The 12,868-nt window shown below is 42.8% G+C and overlaps 1 protein-coding gene across 1 annotated transcript in view; it reads left to right on the top strand.

Moving 5' to 3' along the window:
• CEMIP (cell migration inducing hyaluronidase 1) overlaps positions 1–12,868 on the top strand; it is a 110,008-nt gene that overhangs the window by 79,102 nt on the left and 18,038 nt on the right. Inside the window, exons 13-17 of the mRNA XM_069866870.1 lie at positions 540–749; positions 5,304–5,509; positions 8,542–8,611; positions 9,459–9,587; positions 10,297–10,382. Of these exons, the coding sequence (XP_069722971.1) occupies positions 540–749; positions 5,304–5,509; positions 8,542–8,611; positions 9,459–9,587; positions 10,297–10,382 (701 nt within the window). The remainder of the gene's footprint in view (positions 1–539; positions 750–5,303; positions 5,510–8,541; positions 8,612–9,458; positions 9,588–10,296; positions 10,383–12,868) is intronic.

Below are 12,868 nucleotides of genomic sequence, written 5' to 3'. Positions count from 1 at the left end.
CACACCTTCACATACCAAGGGAGCCAGGACGCAGGAAGGGAGGAATCCCTTGAGTCAGCCCCTGGGCAAACAGCCTCTCTCCACAGTGCAGCAGATCCACCCCACTTTTGCTGCCTGTCCCTTGGCTTTGAAGTGTACCACACACCCCTTGCTCAGCCAGCAAGGCTGGTGCTCAACTCGTCCAAGATAAAGTCTCCACATCCCGATCTTAGTTTTCCCTAGATACTGCTGCTGGGCAGCCCAGGGAGCTTGATTTGAGCCTAGCTGACTGAAACTCATGGAAAACATTGAATGCAAATGGTTTTCCTTCTAAAATTAAGTCAAATGTAGCCACGGCAGCAGTGGTGGCATCGAAGAGCAACTATGGTCCCCTTAGCCATCATGATTCTCTTTCCCTTACCCTGCAGCCATATACTCCCTCCCACACAGTAAATCTCTCTGGGAGATACAGTGCAGTCCTTCCTGTCTCTGTATTCCCCGTCCTTTTTCCTTCTCAGCACTCTTTTATGTTTCTTAACTGATGTTCTGTTGTTCTTCAGATTGGTCTTGATTTTAAGGCAACCCATATTGAAGGTCTAGAATTGAAATATATGGGCCAGCAGACAATGGGACATTACCCAATTCACTTCCATATGGCTGGAGATGTGGATGAGAAAGGAGGCTACAACCCTCCAACGTATGTGAAGGATGTGTCCATCCACCATACCTTCTCCCGCTGTGTCACAGTCCATGGATCCAATGGTTTGCTGGTAAGAATCCCCAATGTCTATCTTAGAAATCAAGGTACCAGTCAAAATGTTTCCTCATAGCGTGAATACAGCTTAATTATTGAAGGGTGATGTGTTTTACTGTTAGAACTAGTGTCTGACTCCTCCCACCCCATCCTGATTATGTGGATATCTATTCCAGACATATTTCAAGCTGTGTTAAAAAGGAGGAGGCCAATGTGACTCTGCAGGCTGTGTGACTCAGAGCAGGCAGAGCTTTTGTCTGTGTGCAGCAATGTATGCAGACCAGCCCATCTCTAATAAGTGGTTGTATCTCTCTATAGACAGACAGCTTGCTATTTAAAGAGGATAATCAGAAGGTTTAAGTGAGCTTCATCTTTCCTGTAATGAAGGTTTGTGTTTGCAATGCCATTCATGGCGTTAAACTCTCACAGAGCTCTGACTTGTCAGAGTTGTTCTCTTGAACAAGAAATCCGTTAGGATAAATCTATAAAATGATCTACGCTTACCAGACAGCTTACAGCCCACCAGAGACAGTGAGAACACATTTAGATTCTCCCCACATGGAGTGGTGCTGCCATCCTTGAGGCAAAGATGCAGAGGGAAAACACCTTTTTATGTTTTATTGTGAAAACACCTTACTGAGTATCCTGGAGACTGGCGCATAATCCCAAAAGGCTTTCCTCACAGTTTATCTCTGATGGCTTCTTCAAAGAACATAGTTGCTCCTTTGGCTCTTCTTGAATAGGAATGGGCTGTGCTAGTCTCGTCCCATGGTGCTTTTGTCACCTGGAACTTCCCACTGTTTTAAGACAGTGTCTTCAAAGCCACCTACACAAGAAATTATAGATAGGATACTTTCCCAGCACCCATCTGGTTACAGTAACAAAACCCAGATCTAAAAAATACTATAACATTGTTATTACTGAAACTACATATCCCATCAGCTCCATTCACAAAAAACGGATGTAAGAAAAAAGAAATCTTTACCCATATTCAGGAAATGTGCAGAAATCGACCCTAAAAGCAGAACCACTAAAGATGTGAAATAAACAACAGATTCAACTGGAAAACTTTTCCCCAAGCTCAAACACAAAGTCTTAAAAAGCTAAGATTTCAATAGGCAACAGACTGTCCCCCACTCAGTGGGATGACAGCGTACGACATAAGGAAAAGAGAGTAAGAGCCCTGAAGAGGCGTATTTGTACAGTCAAAAGCCCTGCTACCATGTGTAACAGAGTTTTAAGAGAACACGTACCTGGATGGTCGCTGTGAGTTAAGAGTTCACATCCGTACCATAGCAGGACCCTGTACGAACCTACTTTCCTTGAAATTATTTGGGGAATAGCATTTACTTTATGCTTCCTCCTTTACTGACTACAGCACATGGAGGGCTCCATCTTAAAATCATTTTGGCAAGGGCTGCGGGCTACAACCTTTAATAGCAGCAGCAGCAGTGGAAGGGAAGGTCACAAGCATAATTAAAATGCACAGAAGTTGAAGAGAGGACATCGAAATTGTAGCTCCAGAAGCCAAACAGCTTTTGTCTGCTACTTATGAATCTGAGGTTTCGGGTTTCACCTCTGTCCTTTTTAGCTTATAACATGATTTTAATAACCTACCAAGTGAACACAGCTTCTGAAGAAAAAAGGCATTCTACTGTACAAATTATATGAGGCATTCAGGGTCATATGGCATCTTCCCAATTCAAAATCACCAGCACAAGGGCTCAGGGCACGATCAATACGTAGAGGGGAAGGGCGGTGTTGCAGGATTCGCGTGTTGCACCATCATGGGCTGTTACCAGTGGCACCATAAACACATTCTCTGGCTGTGGAGGAGTTGCACAGGTGCTGATGAGCTGCAGGTCAGCTAAAGCCCTGCTTCTCCATCTAAATGAGATCTTCATTCCACGTTGATTAATATTTGCCAAGCCAAATACCCAGAGCCTGGCATTTTTCTTATTGGTCGGTTGGATGGATTCATATAGAACATTGGGAAATAGTTCTGTCTCCTGTGCTTTCTCCAGCTGTGCCATGTGGGATCTATGGCATAGAGATCCATGTGCTCAGGCTTTTACAGCCAAGGTGGCGTGATGAAATTTAGATAGGCTGAAGTAGCTGATGAATTAGCTTGATTCTCTTGCTGTTCCTCAACAGTCACAATTCCCTAAATCCTGGTGTGCAAAAGCTAAAGTAGAACCAGCCACTGGGGAGGGAAGTTAAATGGAGGTCAACAGACAGTCCTGCAGAACCCAGGGGAGAGCTGTACTTCATGGAATAAGAGGTCATGCTAACTGCTTCAGTGGCATCTCCTTTTACTAATTCAACTATGCTACAAACCACTTGTTTTACAGTGAAAGGCATTATCTGTTCATAAATTACTTATGGTTAAAGAAAGATTATGGACTAATACAAAGATTTTAATCAAGTAAAAATAATTAAATTAATTGGAAAAAGTGATTTTTGGAGCAAGCAGCTTATTTGCTCTCCAAACCTTTCAGTACCAGGCTTGTGCATGAAAACACACACAGGAAATTGAGTCTGACCACACTAAGTCTGGCCAGACTGGTAGGAAACTAGGTCTGAAACTAAGAGCTGACCAAGAGATGAGGTATGAGGAAAGTAATTAATCAAACAGAAGGTAACAGATGTATTTAGGGACCAGGTCCCTGGATGATAATTCCATAATGTTCTGTGGACTTTCAGGGATTAGTTAGGAAAACAACAGGCATTTGTTAGCTCTGAGCCAGTGTGTAGTCCCCTCGGCATCACTCATCTCTCATTGTACTAGGAGATGCGTTCTCCTCCAATGTTACTCCCTGTGCACAGACGTGGGCTTTGCCTCAACTAAATTCTGTTCACTGCAGGTTTTCACGTTGCAGTCCTGGTGTGTGCTATGCTGGATGGAAAGATAAGTGGTCATATGAAGTGACTAAAATGTCTCTAAAGAAATCTTTGCCCTCATCTAATTGTCGCAGGATCATTACTTATGTTTCTTCCCAACATTACCACATGAGGGAGAAAACCAGTAGGTTTTGGTGGCAGTTTCTGTGCAGTTCTGACATCTCTGTGGTTACTTCCTCTACATTTTGGAAAACTTATTCTGAAGATAACTTACTCTCCTGCAATGTTCTTCTATCCTGTATACCCTTACCATTACAAGGCTGGGACAGCTCACTATTCCAAGAATGGCTAGTTCAGTCTAGTATCTACGTTTAAAACCTAAGTAAAGCCTTGCAAAAACTGTCACCTAGTTAGACCAGGGAAGTTAGCAGAAAATTTTAGTGAGATAGCTTAAAAGAATGCACCACCTTGCAGGTCATTTTAGTTGTGTTTAGTTTGCTGTGATGACTTGGAGCATGGATGATATATAATAGATCTGTGTGCAGTTTTAAGCTTGTAACAGATTTGGCAAGCAAAGTGTTCTTTCTTATGTGAAAACATATTTGTAGTCATTTCAGCACTAGGGATTTTATTTGAAATTGGTTCTCTTTGCCTTGAAAATGAGTCATGAAGATAACAGACGAGTCTTAGGCCTGTTTACAAAAGTAATTCAGGTGCTTGAGCACCCCAGTCTTTCAATGACATCGCAGAGAACAGGTCTTCTGTACAGTTTAATATTGTCTTTTACCCCTTGGCAACTGCTCTTTCGTCAGAAGCATTTGTAGGAAGAAATTAGTCTCAAGCTAACCTTCACCAGGAAGGTTTCCTAAGTCCAAGGTGGCTGATGGGTGAATGACTGATGGGAAAAGCAAAGAGAAAGCCTAGGAGAGCCAGCGTTTCACCTGGCCAATGGAGACCTGAAATTAATTTTCCATATCACAGGCACATCCACTAACAACTGACTTGCTGGACATGGTATGTCTGAGGGCTGTTGTTTCCCAGCCAGTTCTAGCCTTAGGCTTCAAATTCACATATCTGCTCCTCCAATTGTTTTCTCAGGTCTTTCGGTGGGGTGATGGGTATTGTTCTGTCCAACACAATGGTGTCCCAATGTTAACAACACTCAAACCAAAACCAGAACAGCACTGATTAACACCAGCTGATTTGTCTCAGGGTCAAGTAAAGCTTCTGTCAACAACTTGGAAAAAAAGGATCAGGTCAAACCTAAAAGAAGCCAGCCTGTCTGGAAAACTACTTGCAGCCTCTCTGATAGTCTGAAAAAATATTTTTTCAGCTCAGCTGCATTTTTCAGATGCATTTTATGTAGCTGCTTATGTAACTCCATGTGAAGATGAATGAGCCCAGATGTGTTTTGAACATCTAACTTCCTCTATTCACCCCCTACCCCATGTTTTTTCCAGCCTCATGCCAAGACAGTCTCTGATTTCACAGAGAGACAAGAGAATGAGTGTTTTTTAGGTGATGACAAATTCTAATTAAATTTAAGTGTTGGATTTATCGCTTAGACTACAGGCTTTTAAGAGCAGAGAGTGATCTTGCTTTTGTTTTTGCTTAGACACCCTGAGCTAAAGAGGGTACTGAGGTTCTTATGTGCCATTGCTGTTTCTTCTTATTATGCAGCAACTGAAGCATGAAACTTGAACACTGACCTTTGTTTTGTTACATACAGGTAAAGGATGTTGTGGGTTATGATGCACTGGGCCATTGCTTCTTTACGGAGGATGGACCAGAAGAGCGCAACACATTTGATCACTGCCTTGGACTGCTCGTTAAACCGAGCACTCTGCTCCCCTCCGACCGAGACAGCAGGATGTGCAAACTGATCACGGAGGGCGCTTACCCTGGGTATGTCCCTAAACCCAGGCAAGACTGTAGGTGAGTGAAAGCCCTTGTTTTCTTCTTTCCTTTCTTTGCAGAACTTAGCCATAGAAGATGGCATTATGTGTATATGATTACATAGTCATCTGTAGAAACCTGGGCTGCATGCCCCAAAGGTTGGGAGAGCGGTCTCCTTGGGGTCTTTACATTTGTGCTATACAGATGCCTGCACACCTAATTTTCACTCTAGCATAAAATCAGTCGAGATGGTTGCTATCTCAGATATTGAAAATCTCTCTTTCAAAGACATAGTGATGCTTTGTGTCTTATGGAGTCTTGATCCAAATGGCTCATCAAGGAATTGCTGAGTTCAGAATGGGCTGGATTCTGACATTTGTGCTCCTGTGGAATGGCAGCTGATTTTGCAAATGTTCCCATTAATTCTGAAGTCATTATTTGCAAAGAATGGATACTGTTTAATGATATGGCGTTGGCATTATGCTTTCATCTGGCACAGTCTACTCAGACTATGGGGTGAAACCAGAATAATGTAATAAATGCTGTTTAACACAGAACTGGAACCTGACAATAAAAGATTAAAGACTGTACACACCCATTGGATCTGTAATAGACTGTCTGTACCTGAGCTCATGAAAACATTTTCATGAGAACTTCTCAAAACGTCTGTTTGTCACTAACACTGTATTAAACTTGAAAAATGCCGAATGCCTTTCATCACCCTTTTTGCAAGATCCTTTCCTCTAAGTGTCCTTGCAGATCTGCCAGCTGAGGTTTAGGTGAGGATTATAGAAGATACTTCAGGTGAAGTATAGAAAAAAGACAGCCAGCTTGCATGCACAGTTAAGCATTAGATTTTTTTTCTTAGATGGATTCATGGGTTCTTCATTAGCCGTAATTTTTAAGCACAGGTTAGAAAAATGCTAATCACAAGTACTGTGTTTTAGCAGACCCTGTCTTAAGGCAGGGTATGGACTCGCTTAGCTCCTGAAGGCCGTCCTAGCCCTTCTTTCCATGATTTTCTCTCTGTTTTTCTGCCCCAAAATCAAAGTGCACAACCTTCCCTTGAACCTGGCTGTTCAGGGAACCTGCTCATTTTGATGCATACCAAGCAGCTGATTAGCTTTCTTTACCTTCTCCCAACCCCAGGACTCTTCTTGAGAGAGTACGAAACTCTTAAAGTAAAACCTGTACGCTTAGCAGCTGGGCAAACAGATCCCCAGCTGTGGTCTAGGGAGCATAGCAAGTAGTACGGAGCACATCTGTGGAACTACATTTTTTTTTTTTGAGTGTTTTCCATTAAAAGCTGGACATCAAGCTTGCCTTTAAGAGGTTTAAAATTGGTAGCACGTCACCTTGAGGACAAGACATATGTACAACAGAACATGAAGTCTTCCATGGTGAAGATTTGTCCTGAGACCACAGTGTTTGTCCTGCATTGAAGCTGAAGGGAGGCAAGAATACTTCTGCCCATAGTCCAACTTTTTCTCCAGGATTTTATTTTGCTGCAGTTGGAGGTGGGGGAAACCTACACTGTAAAAAGCTAGATTTCTGACCCACAAAAAGTCAATGAGAGAGTCTCTGGAGCCAGACTTCCATCCTGAAAGTGAGACAGTTAGAACCTAATTGATGCCTAACAACTTAAACTCTTCAGGGGATTTCTTTTATTTGGAAGTGTTCTCAATCTGCTGAGACTGTATCAGTATCAGCCATCCTGTCCTCAGAACAAACTGGGGCTTTGTCCAAAGAAGCATATTTTTAGCTTTTTGCTTTGGCAAGGGAAAGATATGAATTCATGCAATGCTCTTTTTTACATCTGTGTTTATTTATAAATTGCACTTAGTGTCTCCATTCATAAAATAAGAGTTAATCAGCCGTTGTGCTCATTTTCCACTGATAATCCTTTTAATAGTCAGAGGGATGTATTTTGTGTCATTTTCAAGACTGCTACATGAAAAAGTGTAGGAATGACAGAGGTCTAATGAAAGGTTCCTATGGTATTTTGATCTGCTGTGTCATCTGTTATAAAAAAACTCAAGATGTGATCAGAAAATTAACCTGTTTTGTACTAGGCTCATCCAGCCTGCAAGTGCCTTAATAGGATCGGGCTGAAAGACAGGTTACTGTGGAAATATAATGTCCTTGCCCTTGCCTATACAGCAAGAGATAGTCTAGAAAGAATCTCAATTTTTTTCTTTCTAGGCCAGTCCCACGCTCAAAGTAGAAAATAAATGCTATGTTTTCATGATAAAGTCATAGAAATGGAATTTCATCTTAGGGCAGCATAATCGGTTGGCCTAAAGCCCCCATGAAGACCTTCACAGCAAGTTTAAAGTAGGCATGAGGGTTACATAGGTCCATCCCCTGCAGGAGGGTGAATGTCACCCAGCCGATTTAGGGACCCAGTCTGCTGGCTCTAAGTGCTGGTTTTTTCCCTTTCAAAGTTCATGTGTGTGTTGGTTAGTGAATGCTGTATGTCACACGACAGACAGTGATGGATTGATCTGCCTTCCTTGATGGGAATCTTTCAATTAAGAGTCTTTTATGTGCATTAGACAAATGGAGTCCTTTTGTCCCAAAAGAAATACAAGGGTGTGTGGGAGCAAATAAAGTTAATGAATCACAGCAGCTCTTGGAAGAGGCAGTTACAGGGGTACAGTTGTGGAGCCCTTAAGAGACAATTCATTGGGTCCCTTGATTAAATGAGTCTCTAATGAACCTGAGGGCGTATATAGGGGCAAAGTTCTTTTCTGTGACTTGTGCAACAACATATTTACCTTATCATAAAACATGACTGGCAACTGACAGCTTCATAGCAGGCTTGGAACTGCAGTCAAAATTCCTGCTCTAATACTCAGGGTTTTAAAAGATAAGGCCATGCTCTCTGTCAAACCACAGAGGACACATGGTATGAAAAGAGAAAAGAAAAAAACATTCCTTTTGCCCCCAAGGCAGGACCCCTTATCTGGGGAGCTATCAGCCCTGCCTGTACTGGGAGGAATTGGTGGGTGATTCTGGTGTGTGCTTGGATGTGCAATTTTCATGTTGTTCTTTGTTTTCACGACCTGCAGTGCCGTATCCACCTTCTGGATAGCCAATCCACACAACAACCTTATAAACTGTGCAGCTGCGGGATCTGAAGTGAGTGCAGAAGTTTCTTATTTTGTAACAACTCAGACTGGTTACAGCCCTGCAAGGCTGAGGCTCTTGCTGGAATAAAATCTGCTTCTGTGACTCAGGCATTTTTGAGACTACTAGAGCGAGACATATGTTACTGTGGCAAGTGCTGCCAGTAAAAAATAATGCTTTTCCTTTTGCTCCACATGTCTTGTCACTTGCTGTTTCTAAAGCTGGATGGCTTTAACAAAAATTCCTAGCTTTAGCACAGTGGACAGACTGAATAAGTTAAATAAATGTGACTTTGGAGTCGCAGTGAAGTCTTTGGCAATTATTTCGTTGATTGCAGTACAGTAATGGTGCTCTGAAATTTCAATCAGTACTAATGCTAATTCCACAGGAATTCTCGTCACATCAGGAGCCTTTATTTTCATACTGAGACAAATAAACAAGAAAGCCAAGCCTTAAACAAAGAGATGTCGTCTTTCCAAAGCTAAGTACCTAGATTCAGGCTCCTAGATACACTTTCAGGCAACTAAATGAAAATTATCTGATTTTTAAGATGCCCCCATATCGTGGTAGGAGGACATCAGTGTATGTGTGCATGTCTTATGGGTTTCAGAAGTCTCACAGCATCAACGCAGATGTCAGAGCTTAACTTAAGGCACCTTGAAGATGCTGGTCAGGAGTGTGAATGTATGTGTGTGTTAAACTTTTTGTTGCGCGTAGCTCAACAGATCAATACTGCTAGCTGTGATTTATTCTGAAATCTTCTGGCTTACGTCTTATGGCTTTGCTGATAAATCCTTGGGCTTATGTGGACCTGCAAAGAAGTTGAAGCAAAAACTCAGATGTCCATTGTCTTTTTCAGGAAACAGGCTTCTGGTTTGTTTTGCACCATGTGCCAACGGGGCCCTCGGCGGGCATGTATTCCCCTGGCTACTCAGAGCACATGCCGATGGGGAAATTCTCCAATAACCGTGCGCATTCCAACTACCGAGTGAGTCTGCACGCAACGGGAATGCTGCCCTCAAAAAAAACCCCACCATCTTCTCCCTCCAGCTTTTTGGGTCTGCAAGCTATTAATGCCTGTGCTTTCTGTTTCACTAAAAGTTACTGCAAGCTTGTTTGTGTCTACAGATAAAGCAGCTTGCGTGCTGGCGTGGGAGCACTCAGAGTCAGCCAGCACTCACTTCACTTGGCTCTTGGGCTTTCAGAGAGGCGCTTCCCTCTGCTCAGGCTGCTTCTCTGCTCCTGCACTCCTGAAATAGTGCCTCCAGGAGCATCTATTGGCAGCTTGTCTAATTATAGGCCTCAACTGCCAATGTTAGCAATTAACCGAACAGCTTCTAGAGGGATAAATACGGGCTGCTGTGCCTAATCACCTTCTCCTTACTTATTTACCCTTAATATGCCATGTCGCAGGGCTGTGTGTTACTGTTAGGAAGTGCTTTAGACTGCAGCAGGGTGTTTATGTGTATGGGGATACATACATTTAGAAAAGAGGTGCAGTTCCTGGAAATCTGAGACAGTTTAGGGGACACACGCAAGCCTGGGTTGTCCTGGCAGCCCTCTGTTTCACATGCTACTAAGAGAAGCAGTTACTAGGATTGTGGAGGGCTTAGAACAATTGGAGGCAGAGCCTAGAGAGGGAAAGAACTGTAAAATATATAAATATACTATAATATTGCATTTCTCTTTTCTTTTAGGCTGGAATGATAATTGATAATGGCGTCAAAACCACTCCAGCCTCAGCCAAGGACAAAAGACCTATCCTGACACTGATTTCTGGAAGGTAAAGTATTTTGCACACTTTAGTTTGGAAAGGACTTCTCTGTAGCACTGGCTGAAAGCTATGAAATTCCCTCCAAGGAAGCTGACAAGAATGATGGCAGTGCCTTTGTGGTGGCTTTTATTGAGGAAAGATCTTCACCTAGGTTTACCACTTTCTAACTTCATCTTCTCCATTCCATTTCTTAACGGTTCCCCGGTACCCAGCTCCCTTTTTTTTTGTCCTTGTTCTTTAGCTCTGAGCTCAGCTGGCATGGACGTTACATCTGCTGTAGGGTGTTCCACTGACTTTTTAAATTTTTTAGATAAGCAAGAAAATTAAATGCTGTCTGGTCAACAGCCCCACTGGGCAGAACTTGCTGCAAGAGTTTCCCAGAAATTGAAGTATTTCCTGTGAATGCTGTTGATTTTCTTCATTCTTTTAGGACCTGCTTGATCAGGGAGTGCTTATATGATGGCATTCACACTTCATATTTCCCTTTAATTCCCAATCTGACATTGCAATAATGATTGCAATTAAGTACACAGAGCAACCCTTCATCCCTGCTGCTGTGCACAGCCCCTGTGCAGAGTAATGTGGGCTGAAAGCCTCTTTATGGAGTGTATTGTATCAGTGGACCTACCATGGTCTGGTGGCTTAAGAGAATCCCCACATTTTCCCCAAAGGTGACTCCCCAGAGAGGAGGTTGATGTAAGTAGTGAGCTTCCTGTGGGCAAAGTGCAAGAACATAAGGACTGCACTTGCAACCTTTTACCTCATTAGAGATTGAGCCTGGCTCTTAGCTTAGTTACCAATCCCAGGGAGAGAAAAGGATTTAGATATTCTTGAGTTCCGTAGTTTTCTTTCCTGACAGACCTACTGCTTCCAGTTGTACCCAACCTTCATTCCCCCACACCTGGGTTTCTTGACAGAAGAAACCACGTAGGGAAGAGAAGCCGGCTGAAAATCTCTGCTCAGCAGGAGAGAATGACTGTTAATTTCTTCCTTTTTTCCTTTCCATCTCCGGGGCTTGGATTACATGAATTGCTGTAGTCATGCACTGGGCAAGCATTGCAAGGATGGGATCAGCCCTTCTTCCCAGAGGAACCCAGCCAGCAGCTTATGTACCAGTTATCCTGTGATCCACATCATGCCAGTGCCCTGCCTAGCACTGCTAAAAGATGTTCAAAAGTGAATATTATCTACAATATTTGAATGCTCAATCAGTTGAAATTATTGATTCAATAATAGGAGTAACTGCTAAAATAAAAAAATTAAGAGCAGCCTACTCTGCAAGTATCTCCAAATTCTCTTGAGAGCTTGCTGCTGTGTTTCCATATAGCTAAACACGTGCTCTGGGAAACTGCTTGCTGCCACAGGCACAGTAAGTGGTTACAGAAGGCAATTTGTCCCTTGCCACACAAGGGCAGGAATGACCCCTGGCAGCCAAACATGTCATCATGTTTATGCTCAAGGATTACCCACCAGCATAGGCTGCAGCTCAGATTATTCATACCACTTTCTACTCTTCCTATGTCAAGACTGAAAGACTGAGTAAATGATTGTAGCCGGACTGGCTGGGGCAGACTTTGAAGTAGGCTGGACAGTTGGAGAGATTATTCTGCCTTCAGTTACAGCACTAAGTATCTGGCCCAGACTCTGTACTCTGTAGTGTTCCTCGAGTTATGCATGGATGTGAATGAAACTGGAATCCATCTCAGAATATCTGTATTTAACAATGCCTGAGGAATTCACAAGGGCTGATACTAAATCTCTCTCTGAAAGCAAATTCACAGTGATGGAGCTGCCAAAGCAATATTCATTTACTGGAACTGTATCAGCCTGATGCTCAGTTGTAGATTGATGTGATGGCTTATTAAGCAAAGCAAAGCGCTATTGAATATCTGTTAGTGATTTGACAGCTTGGCCTTGCTACCCATTGGTGAGCCATGAATTTTAATCTCTGGACCAGCCGCTGCTGGCACTGAGTTGGATACTCATCTGTCAGGCTTTCTAAGCTGTGTAGTGTGATGGAGGATGTTCTTTCAGTAGCAAATGGGAGAGCTGTGCCTCAGGAGTGGGTAAATGGCAGCTGAGCTCAGTATCGCCCTAGTGAGCCAGATCCTTGCTCAGATCCTGTGGCTCAAGCAGTGGCCAACAGGCAGCAGATGAGGGGATGCGTTGCTGGAGTTTCCACTTGAGTCTGCTTTTTTTCCTATGTCAGGTCAATATTTCATTGAGAACTTCAGAGTTAATAAATCTTCCACGTGTCTTGACTAATGTATAGTGGGAATAGCAAAGGACATATTCCCAGCCTCTCTGCAAAATGTTTTCATTCCTTTCCACAGCAAGGAAAATTTGGCCATGGTGCTCTGCCACAGCACGGCCAAGGTTAGAGATAAGAATGCTCAAAAGGGAAAACAAAGGGATATTTATGTAAATAACAGGAATATGCTAAATGATAACAGTAAGGGATTAAAAAATATCTCAGACTTCTGGGAACAATAATA

The sequence above is a fragment of the Phaenicophaeus curvirostris genome, chromosome 12 (genome assembly GCF_032191515.1).
Source record: "Phaenicophaeus curvirostris isolate KB17595 chromosome 12, BPBGC_Pcur_1.0, whole genome shotgun sequence".
Classification (NCBI taxonomy): Eukaryota; Metazoa; Chordata; class Aves; order Cuculiformes; family Cuculidae; genus Phaenicophaeus; species Phaenicophaeus curvirostris.
The sequence above is the reverse complement of the archived record's forward strand: the minus strand, read 5'-3'. Positions and strand labels throughout refer to the sequence as shown.